At 34.0% G+C, this 12869-nt stretch overlaps 1 protein-coding gene across 15 annotated transcripts in view; it reads right to left on the bottom strand.

Moving 5' to 3' along the window:
* The window catches only part of PDE4D (phosphodiesterase 4D), a 1915283-nt gene that overhangs the window by 172201 nt on the left and 1730213 nt on the right, over positions 1-12869 (bottom strand). For all 15 annotated transcript variants that reach the window (XM_074282453.1, XM_074282452.1, XM_074282451.1 and 12 more), the window contains one exon: positions 11756-11805. In XM_074282453.1, coding sequence (XP_074138554.1) covers positions 11756-11805 — 50 coding nt within the window. The remainder of the gene's footprint in view (positions 1-11755; positions 11806-12869) is intronic.

Raw genomic sequence — 12869 nt, 5'->3', positions numbered from 1 at the left:
TTTCACAGGAAGGAGAATCTGGCTCTTTCTATGTAAATATCCCAAAATTAATGAGAAAGTCTAATTAAAGCAAATATTTTATGTACTGAGTCCCAACATTTCTAGCTGATTTACATAGACATCCCTGTTTACATTCTAAAAGGGAAGATATCTATGTGGTATTGCATCAAAAATAATTGCAATAGACAACAGAATTAAAACCCTTAAAGTTTGAACAATAAAACTATTCACAGTGTGTATGTCAAGGGTGGTTACATTTGGGGGATGGTGAAGCAAGGAAGTAGCCTTGGAAGTTTCATGCCCAGACAGGGCGAGACGAAAAGAAACAATCATAAACACATGTAGGATGCTGAGGTACATACTCCATGAGAAGAAAGACAAGGCCTCAACTTGAAATGGAGGTGATCCTTGGTCTACAGAGGCTAGGTAGGAGAACATAAACTCTGGCACATCTTCAGGAAAAAATGTAAACTTCAAGAAGGTATAGATTCCCCCCTTCCCCTTAACATATATCTTTCTGGTGTCTTTATGCCTCCAATATCTAGCATAATGTCAGGCTTAAAAAGCACTAAAAGAATGCTTGGTAAATTAAATGGAGTTGAATCCTATTGAGATGGTTAAGTTCTGCATCTAGCAATAGCAGCCTTCATGTGTCAGTCAGTTTGAGGGTAATCTAGCTAAGAACAGTGGCTTATCAACATAGCCTTATTTACTGAGTAATTGTATGGAAGGTTTGTAATCTGCTTTCATAGAGAAGTCTAGGTAGAGTGAAAAGTATGCTGAAATTGGGGGCAGAGGAGCTGGGGTCAAATTATAGCTGTGTGATTTTGGGGCAGGTTACAATCTCTTTATGCCTCAGTTTCTTTATCTGTAAAGGGAGGTAGACTAGATGGCTTGTAAGGTTCATGACTCTATATTTGTGATCCTTTGAACATCTGTGAAATCAATGATTCCTGCCTGTGATGTTTCCTATATCTGTGTGACCCTGAGAAAGAACTTCAGCTTGCTGTGCCTCAGTAAAATCTGTAAATTTGAGGAGGTTTGATTATGAGGTACCTTCCAACTCAAAGTCTGCAATCCCCTGATCCTTTAAGTGTTGAAATAAGTGTGAAGTACAAAATTGTTCACTAGCCCCGAAGCTTTAAAAGACAAAAAATAAAATAAAATAATCTTCACTTGGGCTGATCAAGTCAACTGGTGAACTGATCTCAGGATTAGCATTTCCAGCAACTCAAGCAACCCTGGAAATTGAGCAAGAAGTCTTGCTTTGGTCAGTTCTCCAAAAATGTTGCAACCTCTGAAGACATCAGTCTTTGAAGAGAAGATGGCTTACTCCAATATTATCTCCCACAAAGGTTATAGTTGGTAGGTGGGGGGACAGCTGCAGTTATGCTGACATATACATGTCAGGAGAGATTTCAAAATCAGAGAATCCTCTATTTGGAAGAGACCATGAGATGTCAAGTAACCTCTGAAGAGTTTGAGATTTGTATTCCTTTCCTCTCTCCACCTCCTTCTTTACCACCACCCCCATCATTCCTTTCCCCCACCCAACCCAAAGTACACAGAGAATTACCAAATACTAGAGCAAAAATAGCTAAACCAGATGCCATCCAGTTCAAATCCACTTTTTGAAACATGAATTCCTTTGATAATAGCACAAAGTCTCTACTTGAAGCCACCTGTCCATAACTTCCACTCTTCCACTCACTTGTCTTAGTTTTATCCTTTGAGGCCAAATCTAATCCCTCTTCTATATAGCTTTTCAAATATTTGGGAGGCAATCATGCTTCTCTTCAGTTTTCCCTTCTTCAAGCTAAATATTTCTTGCTCTTTTAATTGATTCTTTTATATGGCCTGGACAAAAGTTTATAATTTTAGAAGGAGAAAAGGAAAGAAAGAAGAAAGAAAGGAAAGGAAGAAGGAAGGGGAGAAAGAGGGAAAATTAAAAGAAAAAAGGAAAAGAGGCAGAAAGTGAGAGAGGAAGGGAGGGGAGGAGAAAGAAACGAAGGAGAACGAGAAAGAAAGAGACAGAAGGGAGAGAAGGAAGAAAGAAGAAAAAAGGAAAAAAGAAGAAAAGAAGGAAAGAGAATAAGGGGGAGAATTAAAAGAAACAAAAGGAGGGAGGAAGAAGAAAAAAGAAAGAAAGAGAGGGAAGGAGGGAGAAAAGGAAGGAAGAATGAAAAGAAGAAAGGAGAAAGGAAAAAAAGAAAGGATGAGAGGAAGGGAGAGAGATGAGTAAGAGAGGGGAGAATTAAAAGAAAGAAAAAGGGGAGGAAAAAGAAAGGAAGGAAGGAAGGAAGGAAGGAAGGAAGGAAGGAAGGAAGGAAGGAAGGAAGGAAGGAAAGAAGAAAGAAAGAAAGAAAGAAAGAAAGAAAGAAAGAAAGAAAGAAAGAAAGAAAGAAAGAAAGAAAGAAAGAAAGAAAGAAAGAAAGAAAGAAAGAAAGAAAGAAAGAAAGAAAGAAAGAAAGAAAGAAAGAAAGAAAGAAAGAAAGAGAGGGAAGGAGGGAGAAAAGGAAGGAAGAATGAAAAGAAGAAAGGAGAAAGGAAAAAAGAAAGGAAGAGAGGAAGGGAGAGAGATGAGTAAAAGAGGGGAGAATTAAAAGAAAGAAAAAGGGGAGGAAAAAGAAAGGAAGGAAGGAAAGAAGGAAGGAAGGAAGGAAGGAAGGAAGGAAGGAAGGAAGGAAGGAAGGAAGGAAGGAAGGAAGGAAGGAAGGAAGGAAGGAAGGAAGGAAGGAAGCAAAACAAACAAAAAAGCTCTATAGCCAATTGGCTGGTTCCAGTATTTCTAAGGTAGTGAAAGAGAATGAGACTCATTATTTCTTTATATAATTAAAACTTTTAGTGCAAACATCAGTCATTGGAAGAATACTGAAAAACATCAGGAAAAAAAAATTGGACAAAGAATAATTTGAATTATTTTGCCCTACCACAAGGAGCGAAGAAAGGAAGGAAGAAGGAAGGCCAAAAAAAAAAAAAAAAAAAAAAATATATATATATATATATATATATATATACATATATATATATATGTGTATATATATATATATACATATATATATATATATATATATATATATATGTATATATATATATATATATATATATATATATATATATATATATATATATATATATAGCCAATTGGCTGTTTCCAGTATTTCTAAGACAGTGAAAGAAGAGAGTGAGCCTTCCTATTTCTTTATACAGTTAAAGTTTTTAATGCAAACATCAATCATTGTGAGAATACTGAAAACATCAGGGAAAAAAAAATTGGACAAGAACCATTTGAATTGTTTTGCCCCACCACAGTCATTGTGTTTCTCAGCATGTTGTATGTGCAGAATACTTTGTAAGAAATTTAAAAAAAAAAAAAAAGGGTGGGAAATTTTGTGGATAAAGGGAGAGATTAAAGAATGCAGTCTTTTTTTTTTTCTTAAACACTCCGTACTACGTCAGAGAAGACAAAAAGTACACAGTAACTAAACATCAAATTTCCCAAACTGCCCCCTCCACAAAGAGCAGGCATATGATACTTAATTTTCTTTCTTTGTGTCTAGGAGGAGAGGATAAGCTCATCCAATTAGAACCAGACACATGTTTTGAATGACGATGGTGATGACGGAGATGATGACGGGAATAACAATGATAATATTATCACCTTGTATATATTTTTAATAATCTCAAAAATTTTTGCACATATTATTTCAGTTATCCCAACTGCCTCATTTTGTTAAGTAGAAGTTAGAATTCACCATGTACATTGTACAGGAAGTCTTGGTGCCTTCTCAGCTTGCACAATAAGCCAGTGGTTACAATGAATGCACTGAAGGACTTTAGGCCTACCAAGGCCATGTTCTAACTTTGTGTCATCCAGAAGGTATAGCAAAAGTATCGACTGGGGCAAAGCCTAGGCCCCTAAGCTAAGTAGTGTCTGTGGTTAGTCAATCAGTAAATAGGAAGCTGATTAAAAAAATGAAATTATAAACTGTTCAGTCACAAGCTCAAGAATGCACAGATAAAACCTTATTCTTCTTATCATCTCCATGCAGATGGTTCCCAGATCTCAACATCTAGCCCTGATCTTTCTTCTGAGCTCTATTCCCACATTACCAGTAGTCTTCTGGACATCTCCATCTAGGTGTCCTGTAGCCATCTCAAATAACATATCAGAACACTGCCTTCTTTTCATCTTCACTATCCCCCAACAGACCCTTCCTCCAAACTTTTCTATTTTAGTTGAGAGTATTATTATACTTCTAGATACCCATGAGCACATCTCTGGAGTAATCATTAACTAATCATTCTGATCTTTAACTCCTCATCTATGTATAATCAATTGCCAAATTTTGTCCATTCTATTTGAAATAATTTCAATTTAATCTGTCCCCACTCATCTGGGCACAACACTACTTCAGGACCTCATCATTGTAGCACTTTCCTTTGGTCCCCCAGCTTTAGACTTTCACCTCCCTAATCCATCCTCCACATAATAGATCTCTCCCTGATACTTCCCTGTTAAGGAATCCTCAATGACTCCCTTGAAATAGCTAAGTTAAAATAAAACTCAACTTGCATTTAAATCTCTTTACAATTTCGCTCCACACTAAGTTTACTTTATTTCCCTATGTGCCATCTACACTTTAGTCAAACATTCTTCTTTTTGTTTCCTGTATTTGGCATTCTGGGTTTTTTTGTTTGTTTGTTTGTTTTTACCTCCAAGCCTTTAAAGTGAAAGCTGTTCCCCACTCCTAATCCAGTTTCCTCCTTTATCTCTCTCCAAATCTTTGTTTTACTGCATGGTTCAAATCATATGCCATCTCTATCCAAAGCCTTTGCTAATGACCATAGTCATCAGTATTGTCTTCCCCTTATAAACATTTTGTAGTTTCTCATCTATGTACATATTACAGTCTACTAGTAAAATGTAAGTTCCATGAGGACAGGGACTACTTTTGGTTTTACATCCCTAGAAACTAGTATAGAAATTTGAAGATAACAAAAGTTTCTTAAGTATTAGTTGAATTGATTGGGTAGCTATTGCCATAAACCAAAATTTCAAAACACAGATATGAAAGCAAAATCACAATCATCAGAAGTTTGTAAAGTTCTTCATATGTGCACTATGACATAAGACCTCCTAGTCTAGTCCTAAATCTCAAAGGCAGCAGAGCTAAGTCAGAGTAAATAATAGTCCACAACCTAATCATCCATATTTATATTTTACAATTTGCCTAACATATATCTCATTTGATTCTTATGAAATGAATAAAAGAAAATACCAGAGCCTAGTTTAGAATTCAAATCCAGGTGCTTTATCCATACTGTCTCTCATAACAAAATATTATTATAGCTCAGTGTAAATAATTAATATCATGAAGTGCTCACATTATTTGAATTCACACTGCATATTTCCATTGCCCTGGAATTAATTACCATATTTTAAATAATTATAACTCTGAATAATCCAAATTCAAATACATGTGACCACTTCATGATAACCTCAAATCAGTTATCAGACATAAACCTCAGAGGAATTTGCTCCTGAAAGAATCTTAGATTGGATTCTTTTGGTATTAGATTAAGGAAATTCTTTAACAAGTTAGTTTTTTTAAAAATGCTTTATTCTGAATTCATTCATTCATTTTTTATATATATTCAAGGGTTGCTCAATCATTGTTGAATGTTAGGAGTTCTACTAACACTTCTCTTTTAAAATAATATACAATATTCTACTTTGATTATATCTATGACTCTTAATTTTTTTTCTTTCTTGAAAATCTGCTGTTCTTTTTATTATTATATGAAAGCTTTACTGTTCTTCTCTCTCCCAACCCTCACCAAAAGAACACGTTTAAATAGTTGAAACATAAAATAGAAAAAAAAAAAGAAAACATGTTTTCTTAAAACTCTTATGGGCATTTGGTTCCTGGTCAAGAAGTCGCTAAGTTTCTTGTTTTGTATTTTCTGATTAGTGTAACTATTTCCCCAAAATATCATCAGAGTTTTTCAAGAAAAAAAAAGTAGAAAAAGTTTATTGGTAAATTAAATGGAGTTGCTTCTGAAAAATGTTAGAAATATAATTAATGAATAGTGCATTCTGTGGAAGTATTCATGCATTTTAGCAAATCACATGATTTGTGAGATTTAAAACAAACAAACAAAAAAAAGATTCTTCCTTTTGTATTTATTCTAAAAGTTAGCTCCTTCTGCTTAAAAACCATAGAATATATTTCCTGTCCCCACAAGTCAAGATATGACAATAATCATAGATGAAAATTGCAAGGGAACCCAGAAGCCATCTGGCCCAACTTCCTCATTTTATAGATGAAGTGACTTGATGAGGTTATGACTTGATGAGATTATACAACTAGCAAGAGTCAGAAGTTGGATTTGAACTGAAGTCTTCTAATTTTAGAAATCAGGTCTCTAACTCTGAGGTACCACTTCACACCTCTCAGGCTAGCTAAGATAACATATCTTTGGAGAAAGGAGGAATTTTTGAACAAAGAAGAACTAGAGAACATTATGAAAGACAGAATGGACAAATTGGATTACAATTTAAAAAGGTTTGCACAAATAAAACCAACAGAAACAAAATTAAAAGGGAAGTACAAAGCTGTAGAAAAAAATCTTTACAGCCAGTATTTCTGATAAAGATTTCATTTGTAAAATATATAAAGAACTGTGTCAAAGTTATAAGAATACAAGTCATTCCCCAATTGATAGTCAAAGGATATGAACAGATAATTTTCAGATAACTAAATTGAATCCATCTACAGTTATATGAAAAATTGCTCTAAACGACTTGATTAGAAATGCAAATTACAACTCTGAAGTACCACCTCACACCTCTCACACTGGGTATGTTGACAGGAAAAGATCATGATAAGTATTGGAGGGGATGTGGGAAAACTGGGACACTAATATATTGTTGATGGAGTTGTGAACTAATATAAACCATTCTGGAAAGTAATTTGGAACTGTGCCCAAAGGGTGATCAAACTGTGAGTACCTTTGATCCAGAAGTATCTCTACTGGGTCATATCCCAAAGAGATCATAAAAAGGGAAAAAGGACTCACATGAACAAAAATATTTGTAGCAGCCCTTTTTGTAGGGGCAAAGAACTGGACACTTAATAAATGCCCATGATGGCTGAAAAAGTTATGGTATATGGATATAATGGAAAATTATTGTTCTATAAAAACTGATCAGCAGGATGATTTCAGAAAACTCTGAAAAGACTTACATGAACTGATGTTAAGTGAAATGAATAGAACCAAGAGAAGCAACAAGCAACACGATTATGTGATAATCAACTGTGATGGACTTGATTTTTTTTTAAAAAATGAAGTGGTTTAGGTCAATTCCAATAGACTTGTGATGGAGAGAGCCATCTGCATCCAGAAAGAGAGCTATGGGGACTGATTGTGTATCACAATATAGTATTTTCATCTTTTTTGTTGTGGTGGTTTGCTTGCTTGTTTTTTTTTCTCTCATTTTTTCCCTTTTTGTTCTGATTTTTCTTGTGCAGCATGATAAATGTGGAAATATGTTTGGAAGAACTGAATATATTTAACCTATATTTGGATTACTTGCTGTCCAGGGGAGGGGGGGAGATAGGAAGGGAGGGAGAAAAATATGTAACACTAAGTTTTGCAAGGATGAATGTTGAAAACTAATTTTGCATATATTTTTAAAAATAAAAAAATCACACCAAGATTGTCCTTGAGGGAGGGAGGAGAAAGAGGGATACATAATAATATAATAATAGTTTTTTTTTTTACTTCAAATCTCCATGGTTTCATTGGTATGAATACTTCCTCTACTGATACAGATTTATAAGTCATTTGTGACTTGAAAGATGGTGTTCCAGAGTTGTCATAGCCAAAGAAGCATCTTACTCTGAATCTATATCCACTATCAGTCCATCTGTGTTTAACAAGGCTTCTCCCCTAATAAAAGACATAAAGTACATTTCCAGATCCCAAACTCACATTTTACTAGCTTACTGGAAGATGCTAGTACTTTTGATCTGCTGGTATAGTTATGAATCCAGGGTCAGTTTCACTATTTAACTTTAATGAAGAATTTATCTTAATACTGTGTTTTATATTGGATACGTTAAATTTGAAAAATGGAGTGACCTTGGAACACACTACAATTCCAGATTCAGAGGAGGTGGTTTCAAATCTCTCCTCTGACATAATTGCTACCTTCGTGAGTCTGAGGAGATAATTTATCTTCAATTTCATCATCTGGGAAATGAGGGTATTGGATTAAAGTCTGTGAGGTCCCCTACCTTCCTAGAGATGGGATGATCCTATGATCTGTGTTCCCAAAGGAGAATATAAAAAGAGAAAATGCAGGAATTGGATTAAAATAATTTCCAAAGTCAAATCCAGCTTTAAATCTATGGATTTTCTGTTATGTTTGACACACTTGTTACTGTATATTCTAACTTCCTACACCTATGAAGAGCAAAAAATCATATATTTATATTCTCTGTGGGAAAAACATGTCAAAGATCAAAAGCTGAGCATTGGGATTGCACATACTGGCTCTTCCCAACTCCAGTCTTTCTTCATCTCTGCTTTTCTCTCATCTCTCTCAGTCTCTCTCTCTCTCTCTCTCTCTCTCTCTCTCTCTCTCTCTCTCTCTCTCTCTCTCTCTCTCTCTCTCTCTCTCTTCTCTTCTCTCTCTCTTCTCTTCTCTCTTCTCTCTCTCTCTCTCTCTCTCTCTCTCTCTCTCTCTCTCTCTCTCTCTCTCTCTCTCTCTCCATACACATATATTATATGAATATTTTTTTAGTTCTTCAAGGGTCTAAAGTGAATGACATGTATATAATGCACTTTTACATAAATTACAAGGCAACAGTGCTTTGTAAGCTCTGAGAAACATAACTATAAAGGACTTTTTCTAATTTGAGTCAACATAACGTAGCAGAAAAATTACTATACTATGAATCATTCTGAGACCTGTGTTTTCGACTTGTTTCTGTTACTAACTAGCAATGTGATCTTGTATAAATCCTTTCATCTCTCAAGGACTTCATTTCCATATCTGTAAAATTAGATGGTTGGATTAAATAGTACCTCTAGCTCTAAGTCAATGAGTCCACAAATAATATGGCATATTTAGAACCAATTATTTTCATTAATCCGCTGTTCTCAAACAATGTAATGATGAACTGATTCATTTCTTTAAAGCAGGTTCTAATAGGTTCCATAATCAGATTCCTCTTAATCTATGAAATATTTTTATTTTTATATTTTATTTATTTATCTTAATATTTAGAAATATTTTTAACAGAGGAAGCCTAGTGCTGGGCAAACAGCCATAGCTTCAGAATTTGTAAACCTGAACTCTCTTCCTGGTCTTGCTAACTAGTTATGTTGTAACTCATCCTTTCTGGTTTTCAATGTCCTCATCAATAAAATGAAAGTATGGATTAGATTAAGGGTTCTTAACCTAGGATTCATAAACTTAAATATACATATATACATATATATACACATATAATAATGTAATATTTGAAAGCCTATGATTTTTATTTTATGTATTTAAAAACATTATTCAGAGATGGTTCCATAGATTTCATAAACTGGCAACTATTCCCCCATCCAAATTCCCACCTATCCAACACACAAACCAGCCTTTAGACTAAAAACTCTCCTAAGTCTTTCTATTCTAAAATTGGATAATGAAGGAAGGTGTGAATAATAATATATTGGGGACTAGTTTGTTATCTTAAAGGTCATATTAATAATCACATCATAGGATAATGTAGAATGGACAAATAATGATTTTTGTTGGTTAAAATCAGGCAAAAAAAATACTCAAAAAATTGACCTCAAAGAATTAAGGGAACAATTTGAAATCAGGTTGGCATTGCTCCATGCCATCTAGAACAACTGCCAATAGTTATTCTTTGCTGCCCTCTCATGTTTAAAAATGAATTTTAATTTTTTGCTCCTATTCTAGGCCAACACAGGGATAGCTTGCTTTCTACAAAAGTATGTTTGCCATGTTTAATACTTAATAAATAATAATAATACTATTTTAAAACACACAAGGGAAGCTTAATCTTTTAAATACCTCTAATATTTTCTAGCTCCTAACAAAATTTTCTTTCAAATCCTTCATTCACCCTAAGTTATAGATGACTGAATACATGTAACAATCATTTCACATTTTACCTCAGAAGAGAATTTAGGGGTATGACATGAGGGGCCTCAGTCCCTTAAGTCATACAGTGGGAAATATTGTTTGTGTCCCTCCCCTACCAAATGGAACATTAGCTATGCCCAGGATCACAGTAAATTCATAGCCATGATAGGAGCAGTTCTAGAGCAACATAACAAACAGGTTTCTTTTACAAGGCTAAGTCCAGTGTACCTGAGACCACAACAGAGAGAGAGAGAAAGAAGCCAGAGGCTGCTCTGGAATATTAATCTGTTTTCTTCTTGTCTATCACATATTCCTGCAATGAGCATTCAGTTAGTAGCTAAGTTTCCACTGGAGACAGCTCTCCACTTGGCTCCAATGAAGGAGCCACAACAGTCTTCAATGTCATTTAATGCAATCCTTTCATTCTGAAGATAAGAAAACTGAGGCCCCCCTATATGAAATAAATTATTCAAGGTCACATAAGAAGTAATAAGCAAGAAAGTTGGGATTTGAAACCAAGCCCTTGAATCGCAAATCCAGCATTCTTTTCACTACACCATGTAATCTACACAATTATTCTTAGCAAATGGGAGGGATCTTTATATTCTGTCTCAATAATGTGTCCTTGATGCCTATAACTACTGTTCCTCCTTAAAAATGACAAAAACAAAAAACCAAAACAAAATAAGAAGCTTCACTTGGATTCATTTTTAAAATTTATATTCGCCATAAATATAAATTTCTCATAAGTACAGTAAAGCATGAATGCTATTTGAAGTCTATAATATATAGCAAAAGAATCATGATATTATTTCACAAAGTTTTAATTGCAAAAGAAAATAATAAGAACTTCAAGTTTTATAACGTAACAAGGACTTTAAAATGAAAGAACTAGAAAAGGCTTCTGATAAACCCATACTTTGGTCAGAAATATATCTGAATGAAGGCTCTCACATAATATCTACTTGGCAGACAATAAAATGATATTTCATAGTTGTATACTAAAATATCACCAACTTTAAATTTGTTCATAGTTTAAATTGCTCTTAAGCTCTAAAGACACAAACCCAGAACAATCTAAAAAGTTACCTTTTACTACTCAGAAATTAGATATCATCAATATAGTAGGGAAACATCAAAAAGAGGGATATTTGTCTTCTGATACATCAACTTTTTTGCCCATATGCTTTCATTAAGCCAAAATTCCTCATAGCTCAACACATATGAATATATAATGTCACCAAGACTGGACCTATCATTTTCAAGACTAATTCTGTCTTTCAAAATACATCTGTTGGAAAGTCAGACGCAATTATATCAATATGAAAGGAGAAATAAAATTACACATATAAAGAATTTCAGTAAACAAGGATTCCTAAATACTACCTTCTAAGAAAATAACTCGAGCAGTTCAAAAAGTAAAAAACAAAAATAAAAATAATAAATCAAGAAGGAAGGAGCTTTTTGTTTTTAATTTTCAAGAATTGTTGCAAAATTCAAGTTTAAAAAAAGTTTTATATCAGACTTTGGGAGACCAAATTTCTTTCTAATACTCTGTATTATATCCAAAGAAATCAATCTTACCTGTTATAGTTGCCTTGTTGATGGATGGTTGGTTGCACATGGGTGATCTCCTGGGAGAAAGAAAACAAAATTAAGAATTAAATGTGTGTTAAAGGCAATGTGTGTTCTCCGAGTTATTTCAATGATGGTATTTTAGTTTAAAAATTATTTTTAGGTTAGCATATATACACTGGGACTAGAATATATAGACTCACTTAAATGATACTTTCTCTTGTAATCAGTGAAGTCTCTGTTTGATTTCTACACTGCAATTCATGTTAGCATGAGAAAATAGGAAAATATTAGGTCTCATAATGCTAGACATATGGGGTAAATCAAAAGCTACTGTACTTGTCATCTAAAGACTTTTTGAAGGAAAAAATTGTTATCATTGGCTTAGTTCTATAATAAATGTTTATTAAACTGCATTCAATTGAGGCAGCAGAAACATTTCTAGATTTTTTTTTCTGGAGAAAATCTAGAATTTCTATTTATATAAAAAGGGAGCAGGCCACAGAATATTTCTACACTACTTGCTGGTAATAAGCAATTTCCTTTTTTCTCTGTAAGTTTTCACTACTACTTTGATATTAATGTATATTCTTTCATTAAGTTATTAAACATCTATTAATGCCTGCTGTGTACAGAACACTGTGCTAAAATCTAGGAGAGAGATCCATTCCAGGGAAGTTATTAAATATAATTCAAACTGAAACCACAGCTTGATTAGAGAGACAGTGTCTCACAGTGGGCAGCTATTCTTAACCTTTTTTATATCCTAGTCCTTCTGACATTCTAATGAAGCCTATTAACCCTTTCTCTGAACAATGTTTTTAGATTCACAAGAGAAAATATATAGGATAAGAAAGAAAATCAATTTTTCTTGTTCAGACTTTTCAGTCATGTCTGACTGTGACCCCATTTGGAGTTTTCTTGGCAAAGGTATTGGAGAGGTTTGCCTTTTCTTTCTACACCCACTTTATAGATGAGGAAACTGAGGCAAGCAGAGTTAAATGACTTGCCCAGGTTCATACAATTAGTAATTGTCTAAGGACAAATTTGACTTCAGGAATCTGAGATTCCCAAAACAGGTGCTGCTCCTGTGCACTATGATGCCACCTAGTGGGCTATTGAA

Source organism: Sminthopsis crassicaudata, chromosome 1 (genome assembly GCF_048593235.1).
Source record: "Sminthopsis crassicaudata isolate SCR6 chromosome 1, ASM4859323v1, whole genome shotgun sequence".
Classification (NCBI taxonomy): Eukaryota; Metazoa; Chordata; class Mammalia; order Dasyuromorphia; family Dasyuridae; genus Sminthopsis; species Sminthopsis crassicaudata.
This window is presented reverse-complemented; position numbering and strand designations above follow the sequence as displayed.